At 34.3% G+C, this 15,282-nt stretch overlaps 1 protein-coding gene across 1 annotated transcript in view; it reads right to left on the reverse strand.

Moving 5' to 3' along the window:
- The window catches only part of LOC131154050 (imidazole glycerol phosphate synthase hisHF, chloroplastic), a 36,657-nt gene that overhangs the window by 3,124 nt on the left and 18,251 nt on the right, over positions 1-15,282 (reverse strand). The window contains exons 10-15 of the mRNA XM_058106539.1: positions 9,203-9,265; positions 9,034-9,096; positions 8,840-8,922; positions 8,581-8,689; positions 8,419-8,472; positions 145-232 (exon numbers count right to left, since the gene is read on the reverse strand). Of these exons, the coding sequence (XP_057962522.1) occupies positions 145-232; positions 8,419-8,472; positions 8,581-8,689; positions 8,840-8,922; positions 9,034-9,096; positions 9,203-9,265 (460 nt within the window). The remainder of the gene's footprint in view (positions 1-144; positions 233-8,418; positions 8,473-8,580; positions 8,690-8,839; positions 8,923-9,033; positions 9,097-9,202; positions 9,266-15,282) is intronic.

Consider the following 15,282-nt stretch of genomic DNA (forward strand, 5'->3'; position numbering starts at 1 on the left):
TCTAGAGGCTGGCTACACAATGGGTTCAGACTCACATATTTTATCTACCTAACAGCATTTGCTGACTTGAAGGATATCTACACATGCCAAGTAAAACTGAGTGTGAAAGTCAAATCAAAAGTAACCAAACTGGTGTTTCTTTACCTGGATTTGTTACTCTTACAGTTTTGAACTCTACATCATGAGGACCATTGAGGTACACTCTTCGAGGATCAATGCTCACAACAACTGCCTGTGAAATGGTTATTAAGTCAACTCAGAACTGATACGAGTCAATCTATGCTTTCAAAATAATAGCTATATTCTCCAGGCAGACAGCAATTTGAAGCATGAAAGCCACCCCAGAATAACTGGAATGTTGGGGCTTCCAATAGCAAAAATAGAAGATTATTTCTTTAATTCAGATCTCTTGTACAAAAGAACCAAAACTAGCATCATATTTCTATTGAAAAATTTTATGTCAATGAAGATCACAAAGCCTATAGTCTAAGAGGAAAGCATAAAACAACAAAATGCACTACCAAAAAGCATTGAATTGGAAAGAGCATTGAAATTAATTATTAAAATTTTTCCACCAACACAATGAAATACAAAAACCAACTTCAAATTCTAAGATATATGAAAAGTTAATAAAAAGTGATTTAAGTACACAAGAATCAATAAAAGAATCATCAATAAAAGCTCTGTTAGACTAAAGTGCCACAACATTCCAAAAAATTTGTTGAGTCCATGATATCATTATTCATTAAAAAAAACCTTCTAGTCATACAACAAATAAAAACCAAGTTACAAAACATTCAAATTTTGACTTGTTTAGTCTGCTGCAAATAATGCAGCATTAAACAGAGGTTAAAATGAGTGCATGAACACCTCTACATAAAGGTGCAAAAAGAGGTGGGAGGTCATTATCATTTCCATTTGAACATCTGCACAGATTTTCTTTATTTTTTATTTTTTATTTATTATTTTTGTGGGGGTTGAGGATAACAAGCTGCAAAGAAGATGAAAGTGTAGTTTTCATGGGCAGGAACCATTTGAATTAAGTTCAGCCAGTAAGGCAACATGACTACAATATTTTAGGTAAAGATATTGCCGCCATGTGACCCAGAGGCCACAAGTTCAAGGCGTGGAAACAGCCCCTTGAAAATATGCAACACAAGGCTGCATACTATTGACCCATCATTGTCTGCCGTTTCCCCAGACACCACATACACAGGAGCTTTGTGTATCTGGCTGCCCTAAGCTAGAGCTACCTCTAAGAGAAATGCTTTTATTTAGTTGGTTGTCCTTAATAGAGTTAACATCGATAATCTTTTGCAAAGCAGGAGACCTTTTAAGGCAAGTACCGAATCCGTTTGCAGACTTGTGGTATCTTCGCAGTCTTACAGGGAATTTGGATGGAAGAGAACACTTGGGTTTTTCCAGGGAAGATCACTTGTCCTTTGCTTTGGGAAAGGATTCGGTACTTGGCTTCTCTGTGGTTCTTTGCAGCAGGCTCTCTTAAGGGGTTCCTTTTCTGATCTTCAGCGAGATTTGGTATTAGTTTCTTTTTCTATTTTTTTTTTTTTAAATAAGAGGATGTCTTGTTCTCCTTTATCGTACATTCTTTCTTCTTTAAAGAAATCTCTTCTTTTCTATTAAAAAAAAAAAGTTGGCAAAAAAAATTCCAACATCCCTCAAAGCTAAACAAAAAAAAGTTCGGAAAAAATTCCGGCATCCCTCTAAGCTAAATAATTCTCAGTGATATCCATTCATAACATCTCCTAACACGATTTATCGATTTAAAAAAACATCTTGGTTAGGGATTAAATTATAATAAAATCAAATAAGAAATAATAATGTCCATGGCAAAGTTGTAAAATCAAACTTGAATAGTGATTTTTTTTTTTTTTTGTAAATCAAAAATGAGAATTGAATCGATTTATTTATGACAAATTCTAAAGATTTGTTGTATGATAAATGTGTACATACAACAACAGCAACAACAAAAAAATCAAGTCTCGAGTCTCATGAGGTCTGGTTGGCTTCACATAAATCCTTTTCCACCAATTCACCCAATCTTGGGCAATTTCCTATGACAATTTGAGAGTTGTTAAATCCTTACTTGCTACCTCATTCCAAGTAAAAGCCTACTCCTACCCCTTTTATTGCCACTAACAGTAACTAGCTCACTCCTAGTGCACTATTTGGCTTATTGCCTAAATCATCTAAACCGCCTCTCCCTCATCTTGTACAAATGCATAAATGTGTGTGCATGTGTATGTAACACAAGCTAAATAAATTAAAATGGAAATACATTGACAAATATTGAATGATCATGTTCCCTAGTATACATACACACACATCTCTATATGAATGAAAAGCTTTAAAACATTTTCTGGGGACCTTTATAATCCAAAAATAAAAAATAAAATTTTAGTTTTAATTATCTTTTGAAATGTTTCCAAAATTTTGGTTTCCTAACTTTTTTTAAAGAGTTTGAAAATCTCATAAGAGTCTCTATTTGCTTGATTATCCTAAAAAATCGTTTACTTCAAAGCTAGAAGTGTTTAATGATGGAGATATTTTGACATTCTGACACACATCAAAGGTGCTAGTTTTACTTTTTCAACTTTCTAATAAATAAATGGATTTGATTGGGAATGAATTGGCTCTGTGGATATGGGTTGGATGTGAATGGTTATTGAATCAAATTACAATATTTGTATCATGAATTGTAATTCGTTAGACTTAGAATTATGAGTTGTTAACTTCATGGTCAATTCTTGCTTATTTCAATTCACTTACTAGATTTGAGCCAATGTTCAAGTTAGTTGAATCTAATCACACCATTCAAATTGAGAATCGCATGATTTAGACAACTATAGTCCTTAGAATATGAAATAATACCTCATAGAAAAAATTGATGGTTTATTCATGGTCTTGGAAGACATAACATTGAGAAGCCAATTAAGGGTCTGTTTGGTATCATTTCTATTTTTTCTTTCATTTCTCTACAGTAAAGAAACAGATTATGAAAGTGCGTTATTTTACGTTGCCAATTTTCTATATTTGTGTTGAAATTCAATTATCTTAGAAAAAACAGGAAACCTAATTTTACAGTTTTCTGTTGTTTTTGTAACATAGTGTCAAAATACTTTAATATCCAGAATTAAATTATGCAGATTAAATCATTCATTTTATACATCTTTTAATTGAAAATAAAATAAAATAGCCATAGGAAATTAAAATAAAGTATCTATAAAATTTCAAAAAAAATAAAAAATAGTAATAGACATTTAAAAATATAGTTTTACGGATTTTCAATTGTCATGTACAATGAATTTGATTTGGCAAACTGAAATCAGAAATATAATAATAAATTAAAATAATTATGATAAATTCCATTTTTATTATAATATTAACTTCAATTTCTTTCGTAAAAATTATGTTTGTCGGATAATATTTGGCATGGTAAGGCACTACATATCACAACTCTACAGGTGACAAGTTCTTGGTTCCTCCACTGAGTGTCTCGCCATCTTCCTCTGCATCGATTTTTGTTTCTTGATTTCTCTTCATATTTCATCAAAGTTCTTGTATGATTTTTCGTTTGGCCATCGTTCACCATAGTAGTAAAGAAATTTGACATCTTGGAAACCGCCATCTGTTCTCTTCCCTCTCTCTCCATCACTTTGGTGTTCTTCAAGATAGTTTCTTTTAAAAGTTTCTTTGTCATCTTGCAGAGCCTCTCTTCTTCTTCTTTTTTTTCTTTTCTCAGTTATTTTTGTTTGTCCAATATGAAATCTTGAGTTACATACACACTCCCACGTCCTGAATTTTATTTCTTGGAAATGAAGAAATCAAATCCTCAAATTTTCTTCATTCTTTTGCGCTTATGTATTTTCGTCTCTCTTGAAACGCCAAATTTTAGAGTTCTACCAAAGGATTTGAGTCAATATAATTTTGACTAAAAATACGCAAGATTGCACATTTTAACTCAAGATCGTGTCAAAAAGGAACACCCACCCTTGATCAAGGTTATGTGTTGAGGGGTGTGAGTCCAATGAGACGTTATATCGGCACTACTCAACTCCATTGCCAATCTTGAATGTGAATCTTGAATTTAGATTGAAGAATTCTTGCAATTCCTCGTTGCTTCAATATTCTTTGATTGATTTTTCATAACTTCTTCAAATTTCTGTCGCCAATGGTTACTTATTGTAATATTTTCAATCAGTTGTCATTACTTTTAGTTTCAACCACTGGTGAGATCTTCTCCTCTCTTGTTATTTTTCTTCTTCTTGTACTTATTATTATTATTATTATTATTATTATTATTTTTCCAATAGTTGGCTAGTAGTGGAGATTTTGTGTTTATAATTTGTAGGCTTAATATATGCATTTTTTTGTTTTCCATTTGCAAATCTTGGAGCATACAAAATTTCTTCCAAAAGTACTATTGCAACTTTAATTTTTTATTTTTTATTTTTTATTTTAGTCTAGCTTGCATTCGCACCCAAATTTGTATTCTTTAGATTTTTTTAAATGCATTGTGTTGTTTGTTGGTTTCTAATAGTTGTACGGTCTAATTTAGAAAATTTTCTATGTGAAATAAGTTTGCAAATAAAAAATAAAAAAAAGAACTTCAAACGTGTACTTTGCCTGTGTAACACAAATTATCTTTGTATACACAGTCATTCCTAAGCTTGGATAAAGGAGAAAGGTTGTGTTAGGTAGCTGACAACCAGCATTAAACATTGTTAGATATTATTATCATGAAGTCTTAGCAAATCCACCTAGGTCAAGGGAATAGATCGAGTTAGTATAGAAAGGAGAGGACTAATAAGTTAACACAAGAAACTAAGATTAGATTAGCAACTTGGAATTTAGGGTCTCTTATGGGCAAAAGTATGGAAATAGTGAAAATAATGTTTAGGAGGAAAAGTAACTTAATCTGCCTTCAAGAAACGAAATGGGTAGGAGAGAAAGCTAGAGAAATTGAAAAATCAGGATTTAAACTTTGATACACTGCAAAAGAGAAACATAAGAACAGGATGAAAATTATTGTAGACAAAGATTAAAATAATGTAGTAGATGTTAAAAGAATAAAGGATAGGAACATTAAAATCAAGATAACTCTAGGCTTGAAAATAGTGAATGTCATTAGTGCGTACGCTCCCCAAATTGGCTTAGCAGAAAATCTTAAAAGATAATTTTGAAAAAATATGGATAGTATTTTACAAGGGATACCAACGTCAAAAAATACGTTCAGAGGAGTTGATTTGAATGTACACATTGGAAAGGATAATATAGACTATGAAAGGATACATAGAGGCCATGGATATGGGAATAAAAATGAGGCTAGTGATATAATCTAAGATCTTGCTATGTCTTATGATTTGGTTATATTGAATACTTGCTTTATAAAAAGACAAGAACATTTAATAACTTTCAAGAGCGGACATAATAAAAGCCAAATAGATTTCTTAACTAGGAACGGAGATTGTCTATCTTATGAGGATTGTAAAGTTATCCAAGGTGAAAGTTTAGCCATACAACATAGTCTTAGAATTAGATATACATATTAAAAAATGGACGAAAAAAGAGTAACATAAATCAACACAAAAGGATTAGATGGTGGAGCTTGAAGGGAGATAATATAGTAAAATTCAAAGATAAAATGATTGAAGGGTGTGATTGGACTGTAGGAGATGAGGTAGATACAAATATTGTTTATAATAAAATAACAAATTTTTTCATAAGGATAGCAGAAGAGGTTTTAGGTGAGTCTAAAGGAAGATATTCAAGTAGTAAAAAAAGTTGGTGGTGGGATCAAGAAGTCCAAAAATCCGTTAAGACCAAAAAAATAAATTTTGATATAAAATTTGGAAAAATTTTAAAAATATAGAAAATCTTGAAAAATATAAAGCTATGAGAAAAAATGCAAAAAAAAAACTATTAGTGAAGCTAAACATAGAGCTTATGATACTCTATATACTAGATTAGATACAAAAGGAGAAAAAGACATTTATAAAACTTGCTAGAGCTAGAGAGAGAAAATGCAAAAAATTAGGTGATGTAAAATGCCTAAAGGATGATAATGGTAATGTCTTAACTAGAGAAGAAGACATAAAAGAGAGGTGGCGAAGATACTCTGATAAGTTGCTTAATGAAAAACAAAATGAAAGATTGAACTTGGAAGTGACAAATGACGAGAAGACTAAAAAATAGGAGATTTATTTGCAAAATTAGAGTTCTTGAAGTTAAGATGACATTACAAAAATGAAAAGTGGGAAATATATAGGACCAGATAAAATACCAGTTGAAGTTCGAAAATATTTAGGGCATAATGGAAATATTTGTTAACTAATCTATTCAACATTGTTGTAAAAATCAAGAAAATGCCAGACGAGGGGAGGAAAAGTACGTCAGTACCTTTATATAAAAACAAAGGCGATATTCAAAACTGTAATAACTATCGTGGAATAAAGAATATGAGTCATACATTGAAATTTGGGAAAGGGTATTTGAACATAGAATAAGACTAAAAACAAGGATTTAAAAAAATCAATGTGGTGTTATGCTTGGGAGATCAACAACAGAAATTATTTGTCTTTTAAGAAGCTTAATGGAAAAGTTTAGGGAAAAGGGACTCACATATGGTTTTTATTGACCTAGAGAAAGCTTATGATAGAGTACCTAGGGAAGTTCTTTGGTGGGTCTTAGAAAAGAATGAGGTTTGCAGTAGATATACTAAGGTCGTTAAGGATATGTATGATAGAGCAGTGACTAGCATTAGGACTGTAGTAGGGCAATTTAGAGATTTTCCACTCACAATTGGTGTACATTAGGTAACTTTGAGACCTTATCTTTTTACTTTAGTGATTGATAAACATACTAGGAATATTCAAAATGAGATCCCTTAGTGTATGTTTGTTCGCAGATGATATCATGTTGATTGATGATACTGGGAGTGAAGTGGAATCCAAGCTAGAACTTTGGACAGCCACATTAGAGTTTAAAGGGTTTAGGATAAGTAGGAATAAGACAGAATATATGAAATGTAATTCCAGTAATGTAAGGAGCAGTAGTAAAGAGAATATTAAACTTGATAATCAAGAGACTAATAGTACTAATAGATTTAGATATCTTGGAACTATTATGCAAGCAAAAGGCGAAATTGAAGAAGACAAAGTATACAAAATTAAAACAGGTTGAGTAAAATGGAGGAGTGTGTCAAGTGTGTTGTGTGATTACAGAATACCCTTAAAATTAAAATAAAAATTTTATAAGATGGCTATAACGCCAACTATGCTTTATGGTTCAAAATGTTGGGCAACTAAGAAACAAGTACAAAAGGTAAAAGTTGTTGAAATGCGAATGTTAAGGTGGATGAGTGGTATAATATTAAAAGATAAAGTAAAAAATGAGCATATACTCAATAATTTAGGCATAGCATCGATCGAAGATAAGATAAGGGAGGGGTAGCTTAGATGGTTTGGGCATTTGAAATGTAAGCCTAGTAAACACTAGTGAGGAGGAATGAGTGAGTTATTGTTTTTGGCATTAAAAAGGGTAGGAGTAGGCCTAAAATAACTTTGAATGAGATAGTAAGGAAGGATTTAATAGCCCTTAATTTAATAGAGGATAACACTCTCAATCAGGTGAGTTGGTGGAAAAGGATTCACACAGCAAACCCCACCTAGTGGGACTTAAGGTTTGTTGTTATTGTTGTTCTATTATTTTGTACATTTATTATTTTAATCATATTTTAATCGTATTTTGATTCAAGAATAAAAACAATCATTTGCTCAATTAGTTTGAGAATAAAACATGTTGCTAGTTTTCAATTCTTAGTTTATGCTTCTGGTTTTTAGTTTTCATTATTCCTTTTTATTTTCATAATTTTTTACGGTGATGCCAAACGGCACCTAATATTTTCTAAGGAGCCTTTCAGGAAAAAGAAAAAGAAAAATGTCTTATTTCAATGCACCTCAACAATACCCCAGCTAAGGAAACAAGATTCCAAAATCAGAATAAAACAATAAATGTGAAAGCTAGGGAATTTCAAACAATCACAAGAATAAACAAGTGCTACGAATCTTCCAATGAAATTTAGTGTCACTGCAAGAAAACTATAATAAGCAACTAGGGGTTGAACCAAAAACCCTCGCCAAAAGTTAATAAGTGTGCGGTGCATCAGTATTTCCACCTCATTCCAGCCATCCGAATTAGGATTGTTTCAATTTTTCTTGCCTTCCCCTGCTGAAAATCTCTATCACTTGAGCCGCACATTTCAAGAGTAATGCATCCAAAAATATGTTTTTATTCGATACTTTCTAAAATTCTTATTTCATATATATAATGGCAGAGATCTGCTCAGAATAAAAGAATGGGTGTGGGTACACATACATTTGCAGCTAGGAGAAACTTTACCTGATTTCCATAGACTCTAGATATCTGTTCTAAGCTGCTCTTTCCTGTCTTTACCTTAAAAAGGCAATACAAGATGCATATCATTAAAAGAAAGCAAAAAAAAAAAAAAAAAACCAAGGCATATATGCTAAAGAAATAGAGATTATGAGAAGTATATCCTACTCCACTTTTTAAATATGCTTCTGCGGCAAAAACTGCATCACTCCCAATGGAAATCTTATCTGCCCCAGATCTGAAATATTCTGAAGCAACTTCTAGACTAGAGTAGTACCTGCGAAAAGAGGCTTACAGGTAACATGAATGCCTATGTATTTAGTTACTTTTTCAGCGCCAAGTAGAAATTGGTTCAGACTAATGGAATCAGGGTATATCAAGGAAATATTGATAGGAGCAAATAAATACCAAAACCCAAAGATCATACCTTCCATTTGCATCCGTAAAGTCACGAATTCCTCCTCCAACTGTTAATGGTACAAATACATTCTCAGACGCACACCTCAAAACCTACAAAGCATAACAGGTACCAAAAAATCAAACAAGATAAACTTAAAAAGGAAAATAAATGAGGAAAAAATGATTTATGCTGGGCACATTCTGGATTGCTAAGTAACAAACCTGCAACATTGGAAAATCACCCAAAGGGAAGTCGCGGAAACCAGTGATGTTCAGAAAACTAACCTGCAATTCAAGGTTAAGGCTTGAAATTGAATATCAATGCTCCACAATTAGATATCACTACATCAGTACCAAATGGCTTAAAAAGAAGAGGAAAAAAAATGAGTACCTCATCAGCTCCATCTTTGTAATACTGTCCAGCAAGCTCCACTGGCTTCCCAAGGTTTCTCACCTTCAAAAATTAAAAGAATGTAACTCAGCATCAACATTGTTTTAAAACCTAGACAGGTGATTATAATTGCTGGGTTGGTCGAACCAATCGAACTAGTTAGGTGAGCCCGTGATAGTAAGGCAGCATACACACATGAATGTATGTATATGTATACAAAGAATGATAATGATGGCAACAACTGGAGAAGATTTTTACTAGGAGCAAATAATATTAAATAACAGTGGGAGAGGATTTGGCTCAATTAAAATTTACTTAATACTTAACAGCAAAAGAGGCCAATTAATTCATAAATATTAAATAAGAGCAGGAAAGGGTTTGATTTGATTAAAATTCTTTTACACTGCATTTGGATGCATGGATTTTGAACCTTCAATTTCAATTTGGACAGATTTCGATAAATTTCAATACAATTTAATATTACATTTTATCCAAATCCAATACAAATCAAAATCCAAGGCCTCCCCAAACATGGTTAAGGTAAAAAATACAGACCTACAAATACAACAACAACAATAACAAGAAGCCTTAAAGTCCCACTGGGTGGGGCCTGCTATATGAATCCTTTTCCACCAATTCAACCGATCTAGGGGACTTTCCTCTGCAGCTTCAGGGATATAAGATCTTCTCTCACTACCTCATTCTAGGTTATTTTAAGTCTAAGTCTACCTCTGCCGCTTCTACAACCACTAACAATACCTAACTCACTCCTCCTCACTGGAGGACTATTTGGCCTACACTTCAAATGCCCAAACCATCTAAGCCGCCCCTCTCTTATCTTAGCTTCTACCAGAGCAATTCCTACCTTGTTGTGAATATGTCCATTCCTTAATTTATCCTTTAAAGTTACACGACTCATCCACTTTAGCATCTACATTTCAGCAACTTTTACTTTTCGGATATGTTTCTTCTTAGTTGCCCAACATTATGATCCATATAGTATGGCTGGTCTTATAGCTGTCCTATAAAACTTCCTTTTTAGTTTTAAGGATATTCTACAATCACATAGCACTCTTGAAGCACTTCTCCATTTTAGCTCACCTGCTTTAACTCTATGTGTTACATCATCTTCAATCTCTCCCTCCGCTTGCATGATAGATCCAAGGTACCGAAATCTACTAGTGTTGTTAATTTCTTGATTATCAACTTTTATTTCATCTCCAACATTCCTCCTTACTTGGCTGAAGTTACATTTCATATATTCTATTTTATTTCTACTTATTCTAACACCTTTAGACTTGAGTTTTTCTTCAAATTTCTAACTTATATTCTACTTTATTTCTACTTTCATCAATTAGAACAATATCATTTGTAAACAACATACACCCAGGGATCTCATTTTAGACATTCCTAGTGAGTTCGTCAATCACTTAATCAAAAAGATATGAACTCAAAGCAGAACCCTAATGTACCTCTATTGGGATTAAAAATTCTTTAGACTCTCCTCCTTCAGTCCTAACACTGATCGTTACTCTATCGTATATATCCTAGATGATGACATCAGTATATCTACTGCAAACAGCAAGGAATCTTATTTTAGATATGTCAACAGAACAACAAACAGCAAAAGATTTCTTTCCTTATTTCAGCCCACAATTATTTCCTTATTTCTCCATTCATTATTTTGTTTAGTTAGCATATATTTAGTTTACATGTATAGGGCTTGACAGATTATAGTTTACATAAATAGGGCTAGAATCATGCTAGAACTTATTTACTTTCCATGTATAGCATTCTTGTGAAGTCTATATATAATATACAGAACTCAAGGCCAAACCATTCAGCCATTCACACGATACTTTGACATGGTATCAGAGCCTGCCAACTGCTAATTTTTTTCCCCTTGAATTTTGCTTTTTTTGTCTTCTCGGTTTTGGAGGTGTCTCTCATTTCTGTGGCTGTTGTGGGTCTATTCTCTTCTGGAATTTTTTGGTTCTCTGTTTTTCGATATTTCTGTGGCTGAGTGGCTGTCAGAACAGCTTTTTGTTGCTGTTCTGGTGTTTCTTTGTCCTTGCGATTCTCAACACAGCAGGTTTCCTGGTTTGCAATTTATTTTTAGTGCAGGCAGGTCGATTAGAACAGCTTTCTGTTGCTGTTTCTGGTGCTTCTCTGTCCTTGTGATTCTCGGCACAGCAGGTTTCATGGTTCAAGATTTATTTTTTAGTGCAGGAAGGTTGATCTTGGTCCTTTCTGTTGCTGTTTCTGGTGCTTTTCTGTCCTTGTAATACTCGGCACAGCAGGTTTCTTGGTTCAAGATTTATTTTTAAGTGCAGGCAGGTTGATCTTGGTTTTCTTTGTACCTGCGTTGATTTAAATTTTTGTGCTTCTCGATTTTCTGGTAGAATTTTTCTTTCGCCAGTCTGTTTTTTTGGGCTTCTCGATTTTCTCCTTTATTTACCATGGACTCCACACTTGTGTGCGCTAAGTTTACAAGCAACAATTATTCTACATTAGCTTTTCAATTTGAACTTTTCCTGAAGGGAAAAGATCTTTGGGATCATATTGATGGCTCGGATTGTGCACCCAATCCTGATAAATCCAATGATTCAGCGGCTTTGTCGTCATGGGTTGTGCTTGATGCCAAGGATTCAGCGGCTTGTCCTTCATGGGTTGTGCTTGATGCTCGGATTATGTCTTGGCTTCTTAACTCGGTTGAGCCACATATTGTCCCCAACTTGCGACCTTATCGCACAGCTTAATCCATGTGGACTTATTTAAAAACAATACATCATCAAGATAACGGTGCCCATCGTTTTCGGTTAAAGCATGCGATTTCCATGTTTCAACAAGACAATCGTTCCACCCAAGATTATTATTCGGCATTTCTAACTCTTTGGAATGAATATTTTGATCTGGTTACTGTGGATGTTCCTATTGCCTCTCTTCCCATTGTTCAACGTATTCATGAGACAAGTCGTCGTGATCAATTCTTATGAAACTCCGCCCTGAGTATGAATCCGTTCGCTCTTCTCTGCTGAATCGCTCTCCTGTTCCTTCTCTTGATGTTTGTTTTGGTGAGTTACTTCGTGAAGAAGAACAACTTAAGTACTCAAGTTACTCTGGGACAATCTCGTGGTAGTTCCTGTGCATTCTAGCACCTTGCAATGTTTTTGCTGCAAAGAATTTGGGCATATCGCTGCTAATTGTTCCAAGAAATACTGCTCTTATTGCAAGAAGAAGGGTGGTCACATTATCAAAGACTATCGAATCTGCCCGCAGAAGCTCTTACTGCTGCATTGTCCAATTTAGATATTCCCACATCCTACTCGCATGTTGCCAAGCATGATTGTTTGCGACAAGCAATGCAGGAAGAAATTGCCACTCTAAAGGCCAATCACACCTGGGACATTGAGCCTTGTCCTCCCACCATTGTTCCTCTGGGTTGTAAATGGGTTTACTCAGTCAAGGTCCGATCTAATAGAAGTCTAGATCGTTACAAAGATCGCCTTGTTGCACTTGGGAAATAATCAAGAATATGGTGTCAAATATGAAGAGACCTTTGCTCCTGTGGCTAAGATGACTACTGTTCGTACGATTCTGGCTATTGTTGCTTCCAGTGATTGGCCACTACATCAAATGGATGTCAAGAATGTTTTTCTTCACGAGGATCTTAAAGAGTGTATTTATATGAAGCCACCTGGGCTTGTTTCCCTCTCCAACTTCATGTGTGTAAGCTTCGTCGCTCTCTTTATGGTCTCAAACAAGTTCCGAGGGCCTGGTTTGATAAATTCCACACCACTTTATTACAATTTTCATTCAAGCTGAGCAAGTATGACACTTCATTGTTTCTTCGAAAATCAGACATGGGTATTGTTGTTCTTTTGGTTTATGTTGATGATATTGTGATTACTGGTTCCGATTTTGCTTTACTTGCTCAGCTCAAGACTCATCTCTCAGAGTCCTTTCATATGCAAGATCTTGGGTCCCTCACATATTTTCTTGGTCTTGAGGTGAATCGTAGTCCCTCTAGCATTTCACTCAATCAACATAAGTATGCTAATGACTTGGTGGCTGCAGCTGGCCTTCAGAAAGGGTACTTCTGTTGATACTCCCATGGAATTAAATGTCAAGCTTCGCAAAGAGAAGGGTGACTTACTTGCTGATCCTAGTTTATACCGAAAGTTGGTGGGTAGTCTTGTCTATCTCACCATTACTAGACTGGACATTTCTTTTGCTGTACAGCAAGTCAGCCAGTTTCTTCAGATTCCTCGTCATCTTCATTTGACTGCTGTCTGTAGGATCATACGCTATGTTCAGGGCACTTCTGCCCGTGGTTTATTCTTCCATGCAGGTAATTCTACTCACCTTGCTGCTTATAGCAATGCTGATTGGGCTGGTTGTGCGAATACATATCGCTCCATCACTGGTTGGTGTGTGTTCTTAGGTGATGCATTGATCTCTTGGAAGAGTAAGAAGCAAGACAAAGTTTCTAAGTCATCAACGAAATCTAAATACCGGGCGATGTCTCTTGCTTGTTCTGAAATTATTTGGCTTCGAGGTTTGCTTGTTGAGCTAGATTTTTCTGAGACCGATCCTACACCTCTACATGTCGATAATACAAGTGATATCTAGATCATGACCAATCCTGTCTATCATGAGCAAACGAAGCATATTGAAGTCGATTGTCACTCTATCCGTGAAGCATTTGAAGCTCGTTTTATCACTCTTCCACATATTTGATATCTTCACCAAGGCTCTCACTCGTCATCAACATTACTTCCTAAGTAGCAAATTGATGCTTGTTGATCAACCCGCATCAATTTGAGGGGGGTTGTCAACGGAACAGCAAACAAGAAAAGATTTCTTTCCTTATTTCAGCCCACAATTATTTCCTTATTTCATTCATTATTTTTTACAATTAGCATATATTTAGTTTACGGGCTAGAATCATGCTAGAACTTATTTACTTTCCATGTATAGCATTCTTGTAAAGTATATATATAATATACAGAACTCAAGGCCAAACCATTCGGCCATTCACACAATACTTTGACAAGATATTCGTAGTGAGTTCATCAATCACTAAAGCAAAAAGATACGGACTCAAAGTAGAACCTTGATGTCCCCTATTATGATTGAAAATTCTTTAAACTCTCATTCTTCAGTCCTAATAGTGGTCGTTACTCTATCGCACATATCCTTGATGGCATTTGTATATCTATTGCATACTCCCTTCTTTTCCAAAACCGAAGGACTTCCCTTGATACACTATATATGTTTTCCCTAGGTTAATAAAATCCACTGTTTTAAAGGCTCAACCAAGGCTCGCCTTACGGCAAGGCAGGCCTAAAATGCCTTGAGGATTAATCCAAAATGCCAAATCCCAAAAAAAGGATAACCCATTACACACTAAGGCTTACGCATTAGTACAAAAGGCACGCCTTTTGCGCCTTTTTAGCTGAGGCTTACGCATTTTGGGTGTGTGAATCTCAAGTTAGATTTGGCTAGAAAATTTTAGCTCCATATACATATAAATTATAAAAGGAATGTCATAATATGAGTTGATTTCTAAAACTCTTGAACCTCAACCTTCCCAAAATAATTGAGAGTTGTATCTCAGATTTTGAAAATAATTTGAACTTTGTAATCTTATAGCTATCTATTGTCATGATTTATCTAATGAATTCAAGTTAGCAATTTTTGAAGGCCCAACAAGGAGTTTGCAAATTACGTTTGATTTTTTTAAAACATTTTATTCGTGATTTTCTTAATTTTTATTTATTTGTAAAATATATGTAATTTATTTACATATTTTTATCTAAAAAAAAAATTCACAAATGGCTTACACCCCAATGCTTAAAGGCTTACGCCTCACCTCTTAAGGGTTAAAGCGCCTTACCTTACACTTTCGCCTTTTAAAACATTGATAAAAACAATATGTAAATCCCTCTTCTTTTCCCTAAACCTTTCCGTCAGCCTTCTTAGAAGATGGATAGCTTCTGTTATCGACCTCCCAAGCATAAAACCAAATTGATTCTCTAAGACCCTCATTTCTAACTTTATTCTTTGTTTAAGTACCC

The sequence above is a fragment of the Malania oleifera genome, chromosome 1 (assembly GCF_029873635.1).
Source record: "Malania oleifera isolate guangnan ecotype guangnan chromosome 1, ASM2987363v1, whole genome shotgun sequence".
Taxonomy (NCBI): Eukaryota; Viridiplantae; Streptophyta; class Magnoliopsida; order Santalales; family Ximeniaceae; genus Malania; species Malania oleifera.